We start from the raw sequence: 17,839 nt of genomic DNA on the forward strand, positions 1-17,839 counted from the left end.
TAATTAATCTATGTTTAATACTCTAATTAGTATCAAACATCCGGTGCTGAACTTTAGCGCATGTGGTATCAAACATCCCCTCAAGATACCTGAGGTACCCGGCGGCGGCCACGCCAGGCAAGAGGTACTCCGGCGGCGGGTGGTCTCTGATGACCTTGGCGTACCTCCTCTTCCAGAGGTCCATGTCGATCTCGGCGGGGTCCGGCTCGCGCCCGGCCGCCTTGTCCTCCTCGACCTCCCTCAGCGTCTCCTCCATGAAGCGGTCGACGTCGGCGTGCATCGCGGCCAGGTGCTCCCGGGCGGCCCTCCGCTCCTCCCGCGTTGGCCACCTCTTTCTTCCCCTTCCCCTTGGTCTGCGACGTCGCCCATGACGAGACGAGGGCTCGGCTGATCAGCGGTGCTCCGTCCTGGTAACGAACACGCGTCGGTTATCTCCCTCCATGCGTGGCGCGGCGTGCCATATTTGTAGCGCTTTTGGAGTTCGGACGGACCGCCCCCCAGTCGAATCGAATCGGACCCCGATGGCGGCGAGCCCTCATCGGACTCCGGACTCCGCGTTGCACGCTCCGCGCGACGAGATTTGGGCCGGTTACTTTTGGTTGGGCCAGTTTGTTAAAAAAAAGTTTGGTTGGGTCCCTTTCTCCCGTCTAAACAAGAAGCCCAAATGCCGGTCACTTGAGCTCCAGCCTTCTTTGTCCTCGAGCGCTGTGAAAACTGGGCCGTATAGCTATATTCATCCTGTATATATACGATAGTTGAAGAACATTCACTCAAAAGAAAGTAATAACAGCTTTTTTTTCTTCAAAAAAAGGGTGAGAACAGAACAGTCCCTAACTGTCCAACTTCCTCCTCGCTCATATGAAATGTATCACACTTAATAGACCAACAGGAATACTACAGCTTTTCATCAACCTGTACATATTTTTTCATCTGATATTAATCTCAGAATATTGTCCTCTCTCTGACATACGGATTCACAACGGAAAAGACTATTCCCCACTACACGCACAGCAGATGAGAAGCAGGCGGAACATGAACTTCACAAGTCACAACTATTAACATTTCATCTCCAGAAAACATTCTACGATAGCGTTGTAAGGAAAGCATCCACCTTGTCGTTCATCGTCCTCGACAGGAACTTCATGCAGATCGGAGGCTTCACCTTGGCAAGAGCCAGCAGCGACTGAGGCAGGACCCATATCCCATCGCCACAGATCATGCCGGACGCGACCGCAGGCGCGAACGCGTCCGCCTTGGCTCTGTCCAGCCTCTGCCACACGAACAGTATCACCGTCCCGACGAACATGTCCACTGCGAAGTACGCCCCGATGTAGAAAGGGATGGCCATTGCCATCGGGATCGGGATGAACCGCGACACCTTCTTGGGCACCAGGTCCCTGATCAGGTTGATGACGATCGCCGCGGCGAAGAACACGTAGCAGAGTGTGAGGCAGTTCTTCGGGAGCGAGGAGAAGCCGTCCACGCCCAGGATCGCCATGCTACGGAACACGGCGGCGTTTGGCGCGGGGTACTCGCTGCGGTCGACGCCAATGTTGCCGAAGGCCTTGTAGAATAGCCAGAACACGCAGGGTGCGATGACGCAGCCCATCGCCGTGCCTATGACTTGGCTGATGAACATTGACCTCGGTGAGGCCAGTGTCAGGTATCCGGTTTTGAAGTCCCCCATCAGGTCAGCAGCTGTGCCCACAATGTTCATCATCACGCCACAGGCAGCCAGCCCAGCAAGGACGCCACCATGCGAGGCGCCTACCCATGCACCGAATGCAAAGATCGCAAGCTTTCCGTAGGTGGTAACTAGAGACCAGTCAGTGAGACCAGATCCATAGGCATTGCAGAAGGCAAGTAGAGGAGCAAAAATGTAGGCTACCAGGATGTGGTACCACTTCAGCTGTGGAAATATCTGCGGCACAGTACCGATAGATATGGCAGCAATAACAACATAGCCTCCAAGTGCAACATACCAAGGAATTTGGTCTTTGGTGAAGAGTTCATTGCGCCGCTCTTCGTCGTATGAGACAGGGGCGGTGTCGGTAACTATGGCATCATCAGAGATAGGAAGTGTACTAGCATTACTTTTCTTGAGTTGAGATCTTAATGAAACTGCTGTGAGAATGGATATCTTTAGTACGTTGTATATACCATCTCCAAGAATCAAGGCAATGGCCATGAAGACCTGCAATACCGACAGAATTTAGTGGCTGAAAGGAAAACTGAGTCCTCAGGGAAAGAACACACAACATATCCTTACCCGGTAACCTTGCATTCCATGAAGATTGGTGTCAGCGAGATCAGCAGAGAACCAAATTCCCTTTTTCTTGGCTATGAGGGGCCACATTATTCCCCAGGAGAGAATGGCACCCAGGAGAATAGATACATTGACAATATGTGAGCAAATCATTCCCACTCCAACATACGTAGGAGAGAAGTCAAAGTAAAACCTTGGAAAATAAAAAGAATGTTCGATTAATGAAGAACATAGAAAAAAATGTGATCTGCAGAAGAAAGAAACATCAAATGTTGACATGTCGTAGTTGGATGGACAATAATTCTTACCTGTTGTCAAAAGCTTGCATGCCTAATGATGGAAATTTTTGGAATCCACATTCTTCTATGTTAGCAGTATAGAACCACTGAAAGAAACCCCAAACAAAGCTAAGGACAAAGAATGTGCCCAATTTCTTCACTTGCTTCCTGTAAACAACAAGAAACACAAATGAACTTCTCAGCTCTTGTGCCCTACTAGAATATAAATGAATACTATTCTGTATTCACCTTGCAAGCTTGGCACCCTGGGGCGTGTGAAAGCCGTTTATGAGGTAGGCTGTTGCAGTGCCACTGGGATATGTCAGCTTGTAGTCGACGATCATAACCTGAATAATCCATAGTAATTTTTGTTAAAATGGTGCTGACGGGATTAACCAACAAAGAGGGTTGGTCAGTTGGATATAGAAATTGACCTTTCTCAGTGGCACAAGCCCAAAGAGCCCAATGAAGCTGACAAGGAACAAGAAACCAATTATCCATCCAAGTTGTGGATTTTTTATATTTTGAGCATCGTTTGCCTCAGTTGACATGGCAGCAATTTTATCACTCATGGCCAATAGGTAGCTACCAAAGCCCCCTGGAAAGTCAGCATGTGAAAACTAAGAATGCCAGCCTATAACTACTTTAATTTAGGATTTTTGCAATATCATCTGTAAATAATTTATTGGTGGACAGCTACAACATATTAAAGGTAAGTACCATGCAGCCCCTTATTTGCCAACATAATAAGGTATTAAGGTTACACTTTGCCACTGTAGAGTCTGTAGGAAGAAAAAAGTTTTCACTATTCTACCAGCTTGCCACTAGTTATGAATAGAAAAGCAACATGCAACAAAAGTGCTGTTATGTTTTTCTTACATTTTTCTCCATCCTAACTGGATAAGCTGTGTTGCCGCATGTTGATATCAACCTAACTTTTTAATTCTAAGAGATAGGAAGTCTTTACAGCAAAAAAGGATGGGTTGTTCTGAGATTGTGACAGCTAGATGGGAGCTTGGGTTGTCTAGAAGTTGCCTATCACTGTCATGAGCGGTAGCTTACAGAGTCCAGCTGACTGTTTAGAATTATCAATTGCATTAGCAAATTAAACCAGTTAAATAATCTCTGGTAGTTTAAGTAATAGTAGCTGTAAACCAGACGTTTCCTCTCATTCTCTTGAGAAATTAATAAACCAAGAAAATGCAGGCTCCTTCTAAAGTATCCTAATACAGAGAGCAACCCAGCTAGGCACTTCTGAATCGCGTCACTTCCAAGCATGTTCTTCCAAATTTGTCCTGCACTATGCTTCCACACTATTTTCTTTATTCAGCCATTGACAGATTCGTCGAAAACTTGTAGCTATATTGGTACAAGGACATTTGTTTGTATCCAGGGACAGACCTAGGGCAAGGCGACCCTGGGCGCCCACCCAGGCTCCACATCTGCCAAAACCATGAGCTTATTTAGTGTTTAGCTGTTGGGTAGCACGATTTATAGAGCTGTAGAGTGGAGACGCCCAAGCTCATCGAAGTTACTGGGTCCGCCACTGTTTGTATGTATGGTCTATGGATCAGAATACGGTGCAAGGAAAGCAACAGCCTTGACAAGAATCACATTTCTGATAGCCTTAGCTCTCAACTGGGTTCCCAGGTTGCTCCCACAAAACACACACACACAAACACAGTGGATTGTTGCTGCTGGAACGACTGCAGCTTATCTGGTTCTCTTCTACTCCATATATAGCTGAATAAGAGCTACAGTATTTGATATGGAAAATAACTGCTCTAATTTGCCTACTACTGCCATTATTCTGTGCTGAAAATTAGCTAGCTCTAAAGACTATGCATCTAAACAACATCACGAACCTGGACATGCAGGATTATTTTCCAATAATTTCATAACAATATCAAGACACACAAGGTACAGTGCGCGTGGGCCAATAATACGAAACCACAAGCAGATAAATTCAGTAGACTTGGCTTTTGTACCCTGCAATCTTAGCGAGAACTAACACAGAGGAGAAGGAAACCAGGCTACTGATCTACTGCAAGCATAGTTGCAAAGAATTATCCAGTCGATTATTTCTTTTTCTGTATGATGCATAACGAAATCACGAGTTCACGACCATAATACCAGAAACATGCCAAGAGATTATGATGACTGTAAACTTAGACTGTTTGTCCCTAGATTATATAGGCTGGATTATGGTCCAAGGATAATAGGGTAAATATCTATCTTGGGATCACTTGGGGACCACAAATAATTCAGATTAGTTGTGGTCCCAGGGTGATCCTCAAGTGTTCTTTTACCATAATATCCATAACCCATAATCTAGATTTATAATCCGAAACTAACAGGACTTAATAGATGGGAAAAAGACGATCACCGCTAAAGGCGAGGCCGTAGGAGGCGACAACGCAGGTCTGAATGACGGTGTTCTCCTGGCGCGTGAAGGGCTGCTTGAGCAAGCCCACGCTCTCGATGGCCTTGGTCCAGAGGCGGACGAAGAAGAATCCGAGGAGCCCCGCGGAGATGTTGAGCGAGGGGATGATCCCCGTGGTGAGGTTGAGCTTCATGACGATGATGCTGAACAGGACGGCGAGGAAGAAGCTGACCACGAAGGCGCGCACCGTCAGCTGCTCCCGCCACGACGGCACGGGCTGGCCCGCGAACGCGCGCTCCACGGAAGGCGCCCCCGCCGCCGCCTCGTCCTCCTCCGCGCCCGCGCCCGCGCCCGCCCCCGCCCCGTCGCGGGCCGGCGACGCCGCCGAGGCCGCGCGGCCGTCGCCGGGCTTGCCCCGCCGCCGGAGCTCGTTCGCCTCCACCATCTCGACGCCCTCGGCGCCGTTCGAGCCCGGGGCCTCGCCGTGCGTCGCGGTGGCCATCTGGACGGGGACCCGCCGCGGCAGCCGGCAGCGGAACTTGGGGGAGGTGGAGGTGCGCACGTGCGGGAACTGCTATGCGCCCCTGTTGGGCAGAGCACGCGCAGGCCAGAATATTTATGGAGGGTTCTGGCTGGCAACCGGTTCGAGGTGACGTGGCCGTTGGCTAGGCGGCTCTTGGCTGGAAGTTTTGACTGGTGCATGACGTCACAGCCGGGTCGAGTATGACGCCCGTTGCATGGTACTGTCTCTCAGTCAGCCTGTCACCAGCGTAGCACTCGTACAAAATCAGGCCGGCGGGGTGAACTGTCTCCGGCGAGCCGTTAGGCAAAATTAGGTTCCAGATTCCATGGAGTAAAGTCCATGAATTAAATATGCTTAACAGGCGAATTAGCCTCCATATGTTAATTGGTTTTATAATTAGCTCATATTTAGTCCTCCCGATTAGCATCCGAAGATTCGATGTGATAAGTACTAAACTTTAACTCAAGGATCCAAACACAGGTCCAAAACGTATATTTAGCCCATGTACTAAACTTTAGTCCCCACCCTGTTTGGATTCATGGACTAAAGTCCATTAATGCAGATGAACAAAGACGATATTACTCTTGTTTTGAAGATGGAAACTCCTTGCTCACCATCTTCTCACTCGACACCACCCGAACCGCCTCCTTGGCCTCCTCCAATTTCTCCGCTAGCTCACCCTTCTCTCCGAAGAGCTCAGAGTTCTTGCCCTCCAACTCCGCCACTAGGGCCTCCAATCTCGCGACTTTGCTGGACACGGCCGCCACCTCCGCCTTCTTCTCCCAGAGCAACTTCTGCGACCGAGCCCTCACCATGACAGCTTCCTTGAGCCGCGTGTAGACCTCACCCTTGGCGCTCGCCTTCCGCGCCGCCCGCCCCTCTGCATCCTGGAGCAACCCCTGAATGGCGGCGAGGCGGGTACGGAGTGCGGCGACCTCGTCGGCGGCAGCGCGGAGCGGCACCGTGAGGGCGGCCTGCGCCACCGCGCGCTTGGTGGTGGACAGCACGTTGGCATCGGCGGAGAGCTCATCGAGGCGCGCCGTGAGTGCCGCCACCTGCCCCCGCCGCTCCATCACCTCCTTGAGCAGCATGGTGTTGAGCGCCTTCAGCTGCTCCGCCTTCCGATCCCGCGCCTCTTGCGCCGGCGCGTCCTCCGCGGCCTTCACCGGTGGCACCTCCTCCGCCATGGCATGGTTTCCATTGCCATTGGTGGCGGCGTGGTTGCCGTTGCCATTGGCTGCAGCGGGAGGGAGGCCGGCGGTGACGGCGGCGGGGGCCGTGCAGGAGGGAGGCAATAAATGAGGGGTAAGGGTGTCTTCCATGACTTTTAGTCCACTTTAGTCCACCCCCTTGGACTAGAGGACTAAACCCTTTAGTCCATATTTTAGTCCACCTGTTTGCCACTTTAGGGACTAAAAGGGGCTAAAATGGGTGGATTAAACTTTAGTCCAGGTAACCAAACAGACCCTAAGAAAATGTATTTGTTTTGGACTTCAAATTTAAGCGGTGACAAAAAGAAAGAGCAGGCATTTAGGTTTGATAATTTCAGCAGTGTTTTAGAGATAGGTTTTTTTTTCTTAAAATGTATTCGATCTGCTTGTTTGTTAAGATCAGCAGCGGAAATGAGTCATGATGCCTTCTTGAGGCACGGAAGAGGTGAGGAGTGATGCGAAGCGCTCCTGCCTTCTTGGATCTTGAAGATGAGCCCCCCTCCTAAATTTGTGTGGGGCCGCCAATGACTAGGCTAGGAGATAGTAGACCAAAGTGTCATCAGCATCATCAACTAGGATCGTGGAGACAATTGGGCACTCCTAGTTGTGAGCTTAAATATCGAGTGACTAACCAATGTATATAGTTTTTTAATGGTAAAATAGCTAAATTTGTCCTTGAACTTTCGAGTTCGAAGGTCAACTTCACCTCCAGTTCTTGAAAGGTCCAGTTTAGTCCTCAAAGTTCTATTTTTGAGTCAATCTCGTCCTCCATATGTTGAGGATAGATCCCCAGGACCCGCAAGGAAGGAAAAAGATAGACTCCTATTAGGATTCCTCCTACTAGGACTCATACCATGTAATCCTATTAGGACTCCTTCTTGTAACCGACTAGTAATATCCCACCCCCTGAGTATATAAAGGAGGGTAGGTGTACCTAGATCGACAGGCTCAGAACCATCATCAATAGCCAACAACCAGGCTACAGAACACACAAGCGCAAGGTGCAATATACAACACCCCAAACAGGACGTAGGGTAGTACGCTACTTTGGCGGTCCGAACCTGTATAAATCCGTGTCTTATGTCCTCGCTTTTACCTTCGAGTACCAGGTCCGACGATTCCACACCAACAAATCTACTACCTCGGGATACCCATCATTAGGTTGTCGGGAATAAAACACCGACATCTGGCGCGCCAGGTAAGGGTGATCGTCAAGATCATCGGGTGAGCTTGAAAGACCTCATCATCAAAATCAATCTACTCGACAAGAAGAAAGTCACCGAGTCAAAGTCCCGAGCAGACAAATCTACGTCGAGATATAATTGATGCGCTCCGTGTTCCAATCAAAGACCGAGTCGATTTCCGTTGTAGGCTGCTACGTACGGCTCATCGATCAAGTCACATGCATATTGAGGCAAATAATCAAGTCGCCAATGACTACTTCAACTACTCATCTCGACTACTCGTCTCGACTAGAAACTAGTCGAGGGCGGGTTCCATGTGATCAACAACTAGTCATAATCGACTCCGACTAGTTGGCTTCATCAATGATCGACACGGCTTCGTCGGCAATCGTCCACAAATCAAGGTAAGTTATTTTTTTATTATTTTATATAAATTTTCCGACTTGTTTTTCGCATGCAAGACAACGCACCGACTACCTATCTGTGTATGTCTCTCGATGGTAATTACCCTCTAGAGCTAAACTTTACCAACTATTTCAAGGCATGTTGACCGACAACCACGGGCTTGGTACACCGAATTATGGATGCTACAACCATGGGTTTGGTGCACTGAGTTTTGGAGGCACTGCCACGGGTTTGGTACATTGAATTTTGGAGGCAATAATCATAGATTTGATGCATTGAATACTAGAGGCTCACAACAGCTACACCCTAAAAAGACACAAATCCTATGCGCACAACATGCACTCTTCTCGCTAAAATTCAGAAACGTCTCAACGATTACTTTAAGCGCAATCGCTCTCTCTTTTGTCGCAATGCCGACTACTCATTTTCAATGTCTTCTCTTAGTGGTCGCCAATATTCTTAAGCAGAACACGCCTTAAATTCGTGGTAGCCTTAGATCTTCTAGCCTAAATGCTAGCACGCACACACAAGACAAAAAGATCTTAGACGTGCAAACAGTAGTGCCAGTACGTGTACATGACACACAAAGATCTAACACACGTAATGGCAATAGCTAAATAGGAACTGAGAGCCTAAACGTAACAGGCTAACTATTCGGGAGAAATATGGCCGAAATAAGAGCATGACACACAACATTTACATGACATTCATCACTGAATAAAATTCAGTAGTTCCAAAATCTACAAATATACTACATAATGTATGCATCTCTTTTTACAAGTCAAGCTTCGGCGAGGACTCTCATGGATGCTCAGTGTACCAACAATGGCTCTGCTAGCTCTCAAACTCGAGGGCTAAGCGTCAATAACTACTCGACGTGGCTCCTATGACTCACCTAGCGCATAAGCTCGAGGGCTGGACGTCGCAAAACTACTCGACGTGGCTCATACGGCTCACCTGGCACATAAGCTCGAGGGCTAAATGCTGCAAAACTACTCTGATGATGACTTATGTGAAGACTAAAGACCCTCGAATTGATTATTTAATTATTCCAAGGCTCGAGAGCTCATAAGCTACACCCAAGATTTTTCAAGATGAAAGAAGAAGATTTAAGATTGTATTAACCCTCAGCTTGATTCTTCAATTCAACCTAAGGATCAGAGGCAACTCCATATGAAGTGTGACTTATGTCGCCCTCCATATCACATTCCAAAGATGAAGATTACAAAATTAAGATGATCAAGGGCTTGAGCACACCATAGTCTCATGCCATAGTCTCATGGTAACTTTGAGAAACTTTGAAAATTCAACAAGACAAAGTACTCGAAGAGCACCAAAACTACTCGGCGAGGATCTGAAAAGTACTCAAGGCTACTGCATTTGACTATGAAGCGCTCGGGGGCTTGTTGGGGATAGATCCCCAGTACCTGCAAGGAAGGAAGAAAACGGACTCCTACTAGAATTTCTCTATAATCCTACTAGGACTCATACCATGTAATCCTATTAGGACTCTTCCTTGTAACCGACTAGTAATCCCGCCCCCTGAGTATATAAAGGAGGGCAAAGGTATCTAGATCGGTAGGCTCAAAACCATCATCAATAGCCAACAACCAGGCTACACAACACCCAAGCGCAGAGCGCAATATACAACACCCCAAACAGGATGTAGGGTATTACGCTACTCTGACAGCTCGAACCTGTATAAATCCGTGTCTTGTGTCCTCGCTTTTACCTTTGAGTTCCAAGTCCGATGATTCCCCACCAACAAATCTACTACCTCTGGATACCCCTCGGTAGGTTGCTAGGTATAAAACACCGACACCATCCGACCTGGACCTCCATGTAGGCGCGCCACATCATCCAACCGGATCTTAGGATTTTGCTAGATAGGTCAAAAGTCTAAATTACCCTCCATTTCCTTCTATATCCAATTGCTCTTCTTCTTTTTTTCTCTCTCACAGCTGGCTCTCCCTTATCCCTTCCTTCTCCATCGCAGCTCCACCTCCAAATCGACAGCGCTGATGGCGCGTGGTGGATGGCATAGGAACGGAATGACAATATGAATGGAAGGAAGAACCCTCAGCGATGATGAATTGGAGCGCGCACGTGTAGAGATGGAGGTAGGCACCAATTTTTCCTCAAACTGGAATTCTGGGAATTTGGTGTTCAAATTGGTTCATTCCTACAACTTGTCTACTGATACATGGCGATTTTGATTGTTTCTGGCAGCTCGAATGTTTACTCGATGACAGAAGGCATGTTCGCATGTTCTTACCGCGATGGTCAGTACCCGAGATTTCACACAAATGGACCAAGAGAGGAGAAGCCAAATGAAAGAAGGGCATATAGGATGTTTGGTAATTTGCTATAGTGGACCATGTGCTTAGGTGACGTAGAATGCCTAGTTGGCTATCCAGCTCGGATTATGGATAGAATTGAACCTAAAAACTAAAGTTTGAGGACTAAATTGGACCTTGCAAAAGTTGGGAGACCAAGTTGATCTATTGACAGAAGTTCAGGGATGAATTTGACTATTTTACCTTTTTATCGAGTGGCCATGTGTTTTATAGTCTAATTTAAACAATCTCCGACAGGGAAACGAGTTATTAACCAAGAACCCCCAACCGACATTTTCAAAAAAAAACAACCACCTAAAAAAATAACTCTCAGAAAATGTCCTAATTAGACTAAAACCCTTTTGGTAATTGAAGAAATTCTAAAAACATCGCTAATCATCAAACACTCGCAAAAAAGCACTTTGGAATAAGGTTGTTAGGATTGGAATTCTAGGCGTACAATGGATCATAGGGCATACGTTATCACATTTTGCAAAATATACATTTTTATGTAAAAATGAAAAATGTACAATATGTCATAAAAATGGCCTATAATTTGATTTTGATAAATTAAATTTATTTCTAAAAACTCAATTGGGCTTTTCACATTATTTTCAATCCTCCTTAATTGTAAACAATATTTTATCACAAATAATCATTTAAAAGCTCTCATATAACAATTATTACATTACTAGTATTGTATGACAACACGATAAATGAGTATCAATGTGTAAGGATATAATAAACCTACTGACAAAGCTCAATTTCTTATAAATGTGTAATTTTAGATGTCGATAATTTTTTCCCGTTGGGATCGTGATCTGTATAGGATCCTACCAATCTCATGGGATCATGTAGAACTCATAGCATCGTGATACTATGAAAATTAAGATGCACAAGGTGGGATCGGAACCATTTCGGTTATGTAGCTAACCATTTCGGTTATGTAGCTAAGATCACAGTATCTTAAGATTATCTGATCCGGATCAGGATTTCTGAGAAATGTTGAAACGTGGTAAATCTTGGTAGTGTCTAGTAAACTCCAGGGAATCTTAATCAACAAGCTGGACGACGTACACGCACGCAAGAAAGATTCTATTGTAGATGAGTCTAATATAAAGTTATCCTAAAGAAAAGAACCCAATAATAATATGATCTATACCGGCTTAGTAGTCAAAGTCTCCGCATTCGAATCTAGGGAATCTCGGCAAAGGATAAGAGCAAGTATAATAAGGGGCTGTAAGCTGGCTGAATGCTGACGTGGAGGAGAGAGAAGAGGTGAGAGAGGAGAAGCGGGCTATAAACTTACAGCCGACTTGAGCACTGGAACCAAGAAATTTTGTGAGAATGACTTGTGGACCATGTATTAATAATGAAGAGCTAATCATTGTACGAGTGGGCTAGGAAAAGGCTGAGAGAAATCTTACAGCCCGCTTGCTAGCTGCATTACAAAACTTGCTCTAAGAGATACACGATACGCATTACCTAGCGATGTCATCACCGGTGCGTGTCCACACTTAATTCCACTCATAGGAGATCGCTATCAGTGGTAGTGTAGATAGCCCACGTCATCATCCCTGATTTCCAATTATCGCCGCTGCTGCTTTCACACGTACGCTGGCTGTCGCCGTACGCGTGCGTGCCTTCACACGGGGACACAGACAACTCGAGGAAACCCAGAGATCGAAGCTAACGGTTTTCAGAGCTGTTGCGTGGATTTTTGGCATCCTATAGGCCCAAATCGTATCTCGAGTCAACGCGGGCGTGTGATGGTTTAATTTCAGCATGCTCTGCATTGCCTCCTAAATCAACATGATCTCTGCATAAATATAATCAACAGCTCTCCTGCTCAGTTCATTTAAAAAGAATAATTTTGATCAGCGAAGACGACTTGAACTGTACGTCCTCGGAATTGTATTCCTACTAGAGGTATAATCTGAATTGTATTCCTGCTAAAGGTATGAACGCCGACTAGCCGTGCCGCTCCGTACCAAACGCCTAGTAGTATTATTCAACGGTAACCGTATAGCGATGTGATGGGAATCTACGTTCAGCTTGACTTTGAGTAAAACATAAACCACAGGCTAGGCAGGGAATAACGATCGAGATTTTCGGCTGACGCGGAGGGATGATCCTGTCGTACTCTCATTAATCCAGTAATTCGATTAACATTTTTAAAGGGCTGGCATGTTGAATGGGAATTCTTCTTCATGTCGATCTGCTGCACATTGCATGTACACTCGTAAGGTGATCTTCATGGACAGCAATGCCGTGAAGCCGTGACAGTGTCACAGTGATTCTTTGGAGGGAGCTCTCCGTCCTCTCAATCAGAAGTTTAGCAACTCAGGGCATGTTTGGTATGGCTCTGGAGCTAAACTCCAACAACTTCAGCTAATTTTGCAGTCAAATATCTTAGCTTTAAAATTTCATGGAGCTGCCAACTCCATAGAGCTGCAGTGCAAATGGAGGTGGAGTTTTGAAGCCCCCTCTTTTGCAGCTCCAAAACCACCCAATATGATACCACTGATTAAAAAAGCAGTTCACTTCTTTCTCCCGAGACCTCCCGCGCCTGTTCCTCACGCCCTCCCCTCCTCCCCCCCACTGTCTAGGGTTTGGCCGCCGCCGGCCGTCGTCGTCCACCCGACCCTTCCATCAACACACCATCGGCCGGCCCCTCCTGCTGCCCCTCCCTACCATCGCCGGCCGTCCACCCCCCTCCCCCGGCCGCCAACCCATCCTCTCTGCCCCGCCGCATCCCACCATGCCGTTGTGCCTATCCCACCGCGCTGCCACCCCAACCACACCGCTGGCACCCATCCAGCAACACTAGCAAACCCATCCCACGGGCCGCAGCCTTGTGCTAGCTCGGCTGGGGCCTAGCATTGGCGCGAGGAGGTCCTGTCCTGCGTGAGCTGCTTGGCTACCTGAGAAAGAAGAAGAGGGGAATAAGTGGATGATAGGTGGGACCATGAGTTGGGGGCAAGAATGACAATTCACCTTCAAACTCCTTTTTTCTGGAGCTGGGGATACCCTTCCAGCCAAACACCTCCATCAGACAGCTCCAACTCTACCTAGAGCTAGCTCCACCTTGAGTTCTGAAGTGGAGCAGCTCCACCTAAAGTTAGAGCCATATCAAACAGGACCTCAGAAACCGTGGCCACTTGATTATTCAAAACGCCTAGCCTAACTAGCACCACTTGGAACCTTGTTAGGATCAAGCTCCATGGCCGGCGACAGAAAACAACATCCAACTAAACGAAAAACAAACACTTCTAGAATCGAATAGTAATATCAAGGGAGGAAAAAGAAAACAAATGCATGGCCGGAGAGCAAGTGTGAGTAGCATCCAATCAGAACGGTCAGCAAGTCAACGGGCGCCGTAAAGAGACAGCCTGTCTCACACTCCCAACGCCGGGATGGCATCCCCGCCGTCCGGTTCGAAACGAACGGCAGCGAGGTTGCCCCTCTCTGTGGGCACTCCTCCTCAGAGCCGCACGCGCGCGCAGCCATGCCAACGTTCCAACCGCGATAAATACTGACACGACCTCAAAGGCCGCGCTCCAGTCAGTCCACACACAGAGACAGACGAACTCAGACTCGGAACAGTGCGGCGTCGGCCATTGGCCAACCCGAGATGGCGCCGCAGACCACCGCAGCCGGCGGCGAGGAGACGGTGGAGGAGGCGACGACGCTGCGCCACCGGCACAACGCGGCCAAGGGTGGCGGCGGCGGCGGCGGCGGCGAGGAGGGGCAGGCCACCCACCAGCAGGTGGAGGACGAGGCGGCGGCGGCGGCGGGGGCGCTGTCGGTGGAGCGCGCGTTCGAGGGCCAGCCCGTGCCGTCGTGGCGGGAGCAGCTGACGGTGCGCGCCTTCGTGGTCAGCTTCTTCCTGTCCGTCATGTTCAGCGTCATCGTCATGAAGCTCAACCTCACCACGGGGATCATCCCCTCGCTCAACGTCTCCGCGGGGCTCCTCAGCTTCTTCTTCGTGCGCCTCTGGACCAAGGCCATCGAGAGCATGGGCCTGCTCAGGCAGCCCTTCACGCGCCAGGAGAACACCGTCATCCAGACCTGCGTCGTCGCCGCCTACGACATCGCCTTCAGCGGTACGGTACCTTACCTCTTCTCTGCAACCTGCTGGCTTGCTGCAGAGCACTTTTGGTCTTTTAGACGGTTTTGCATTGGATTCTTTGGTTACTGATAATTGTAAGCATGAAGTCACGAACACAACTAACAATTTAATTATTAAAGTCAACTTCGAAAGGAAAAATCTCGCAGTCAGTCATTAAGAAACTGTTTATGGAGTACGTTGATTCTTATGTAACTAGCTACCAAGATGGTACACGCAAGTTGCAACTTGAAGCACGTCTGAATACTGGCGACCTCGAGCTGAAATAGATGACCTAAAATCCGGATGGGCTAGACTCTGTATAGCTTTGAATTATTTGAATACTTGCTTGACATGATGGGGTGAGTCCCAGGGATGTGACGCTGCTAACTTGGTAGAAGCATTTTCGCCTAATACTAACTCAAGCCTAATCACAATCAACCGTTGCGGTTGCTTTCTGCTTAGCACGTTCAGGAAAATATTAGATTGTTCAGCTGCATAATTAATTTCCTATAAAAAAGATGCATAATGAATTTCAAGTAACAAGTGCAATATTGCTTGTTACAAGGGGGACAGTGATGCCTTGCTTTTCTTCTTCTTCTTCTTCCTCCTCCTTTTCTTTTAGTTTTTTTTTTAAAAAAAGGGAGTCAGGAGCACTGTCGCTATCACTTATCCCGTCGTTTGTGTGGAAAGTTATGTATGTGATAAAATTGTGTACTGATCCATTCTGACTGATAGGTGGGTTTGGCACTTACTTGTTTGGGATGAGCGAAACCATCGCCAAGCAAGCAACGGAGGCTAACAATCCTCAAAATGTCAAGAATCCTCACATCGGGTGGATGATAGGATTTCTCTTCCTTGTCAGTTTTATCGGCCTATTTGCTCTTGTGCCTCTAAGAAAGGTGAATCTTTTACTTATTTCTGCGCCTAATGCTCTTGCTCATTACTAAATAGTAACATTATACACCAACATAATCGGCAACTGTTATCGTTGGTACAGATTATGATTGTCGACTACAAGCTCACATATCCAAGTGGCACAGCGACTGCTTATCTCATCAATGGTTTCCACACGCCAGAGGGTGCCAAGCTTGCAAAGTAAATTATCTGAGTGTCGTTTTCTTCTCTGTTGTAGTTATTGTGTGCGGTGTAATCAATGTTACTGACTGCATAAATTATATGTTCAAGGAAACAAGTGAAAGCACTAGGAAAATTCTTCTTGTTTAGCTTCCTTTGGGGCTTTTTCCAGTGGTTCTACACTGGTGGAGACAGTTGCGGGTTTCAGAACTTCCCTACATTAGGCCTCCAAGCTTATAAGAACAGGTCAGAGCATTACATTATCTTGGTAATAGTGCTCTAAATCTGAAAACGATTTTGCTAGTTTATGACACTAATGGCTTTGAGTATATACATGTCTGATATCTGAAACCAGCCTATTGTAAACTTATTGGTTTGGTTAGCAGAATGAAATCAGCTTCCCTTACTGAACCTGAACTTCGTATTTCAACTTTCAGGTTTTACTTTGATTTCTCTCCTACCTATGTTGGAGTTGGGATGATTTGCCCACACATTGTGAACGTGTCTGTTCTACTGGGAGGCATCCTTTCCTGGGGAATAATGTGGCCTCTAATACGCAACAAGAAGGGGAGTTGGTATCCTGCCTCTCTACAAGAAAGCAGTCTTCATGGACTGCAGGGTTACAGGGTAAACATCAACAGTCAACACTATCACCCATCTTCTGTTTCACTGCTGACCTTTTTCGCTACTTGCAACCAAGCAGCTAATCTGCTGAACAATGCAGGTTTTCATTTCCATCGCTATAATTCTTGGAGACGGCCTGTACAACTTCGTGAAGGTGCTCATTCGCACCACTGCCGGCTTTATATCCATGATGAAGAAAGACAGCACCCTTCCAGTTTCAAACGATAGCAGCCCCATCACTGAATCTGTTTCATTCGACGACGAACGCCGCACCGAGCTGTTCCTGAAAGATCAAATCCCCAAATCAGTCGCCTATGGAGGGTACGTCGCCGTCGCCGCCATCTCCATCGGCACCCTTCCTCAGGTCTTCCCGCAGCTCAAGTGGTACTACATCCTGGTCGCCTACATCTTTGCACCGGTGCTGGCCTTCTGCAACGCCTACGGGACCGGCCTCACCGACTGGTCCCTCGCGTCCACCTACGGCAAGCTCGCCATCTTCATCTTCGGCGCGTGGGCCGGCGCGTCCCACGGCGGCGTCCTGGTGGGGCTCGCCGCCTGCGGTGTGATGATGAGCATCGTGTCGACGGCCGCCGACCTGATGCAGGACTTCAAGACCGGGTACCTGACGCTGGCGTCGCCGCGGTCCATGTTCATCAGCCAGGTGATCGGCACGGCGATGGGCTGCGTCATCGCGCCCTGCGTGTTCTGGCTCTTCTACAAGGCCTTCGCCGACATCGGCCTGAGCGGCAGCGAGTACCCGGCGCCCTACGCCATCGTGTACCGGAACATGGCCATCCTCGGCGTGGACGGCTTCTCCTCGCTCCCCAAGAACTGCCTCACGCTCTGCTACGTCTTCTTCGCGGCGGCGATCGCCGTCAACCTGGTCCGGGACCTGGTGCCGAAGAAGGTGGCGAGGTTCATCCCGCTCCCGATGGCCATGGCGATACCGTTCTACATCGGGTCCTACTTCGCCATTGACATGTTCATCGGCACCGTGATCCTCTTCGCGTGGGAGGTGATGAACAAGGCCAAGGCCGACGCGTTCGCGCCCGCGGTCGCGTCCGGGTTGATCTGCGGCGACGGCATCTGGACGCTGCCGCAGTCGGTGCTCGCGCTCGCCAAGGTGAAGCCGCCGATCTGCATGAAGTTCTTGTCCAGGTCGGTGAATGCCCAAGTGGACACTTTCCTGGGAAATTAGCTCAGTTGGGGAGTTCGGCTAGGAAAGGGAATTTCCTGGCTAGCCTGAACCCACGAACTTGTTTGCTGCTGCTGTGAAATGTAACTGATGCTGTATCATCATCAACCTTGTACTATCTGCTTTGCTGTATGTTAGTAGGTCTGTGCCACAGTAAAGGTTGCCAGCGTATACGCGTACTTGAGCAAGGGTAATTACATCTCGGTTCAGATTTCGTAACCACCTGTATCTCGTCATCTCGTCTCTATC

At 48.2% G+C, this 17,839-nt stretch overlaps 2 protein-coding genes across 2 annotated transcripts; one reads left to right on the plus strand and one right to left on the minus strand.

Annotated features, from left to right (window-relative positions):
* Positions 1–857: 857 nt before the first annotated feature.
* On the minus strand, positions 858–5,502 carry LOC101782777 (probable metal-nicotianamine transporter YSL13). The gene is made up of 6 exons (XM_004978086.3): positions 4,931–5,502; positions 2,979–3,142; positions 2,794–2,891; positions 2,575–2,712; positions 2,270–2,459; positions 858–2,194 (listed from the first exon to the last, which is right to left on the minus strand). The coding sequence occupies exons 1-6, from the start codon at positions 5,427–5,429 to the stop codon at positions 1,082–1,084; spliced, it is 2,202 nt and encodes a 733-aa protein (XP_004978143.1). The 5' UTR covers positions 5,430–5,502; the 3' UTR covers positions 858–1,081.
* An 8,658-nt stretch (positions 5,503–14,160) lies between these two features.
* Positions 14,161–17,809, plus strand: LOC101772361 (probable metal-nicotianamine transporter YSL12). The gene is made up of 6 exons (XM_004976226.3): positions 14,161–14,692; positions 15,433–15,596; positions 15,695–15,792; positions 15,883–16,017; positions 16,209–16,398; positions 16,496–17,809. The coding sequence occupies exons 1-6, from the start codon at positions 14,221–14,223 to the stop codon at positions 17,591–17,593; spliced, it is 2,157 nt and encodes a 718-aa protein (XP_004976283.1). The 5' UTR covers positions 14,161–14,220; the 3' UTR covers positions 17,594–17,809.
* The last annotated feature ends 30 nt before the right edge of the window (positions 17,810–17,839 follow it).

The sequence above is a fragment of the Setaria italica genome, chromosome VII, assembly GCF_000263155.2.
Source record: "Setaria italica strain Yugu1 chromosome VII, Setaria_italica_v2.0, whole genome shotgun sequence".
Lineage (NCBI taxonomy): Eukaryota > Viridiplantae > Streptophyta > Magnoliopsida > Poales > Poaceae > Setaria > Setaria italica.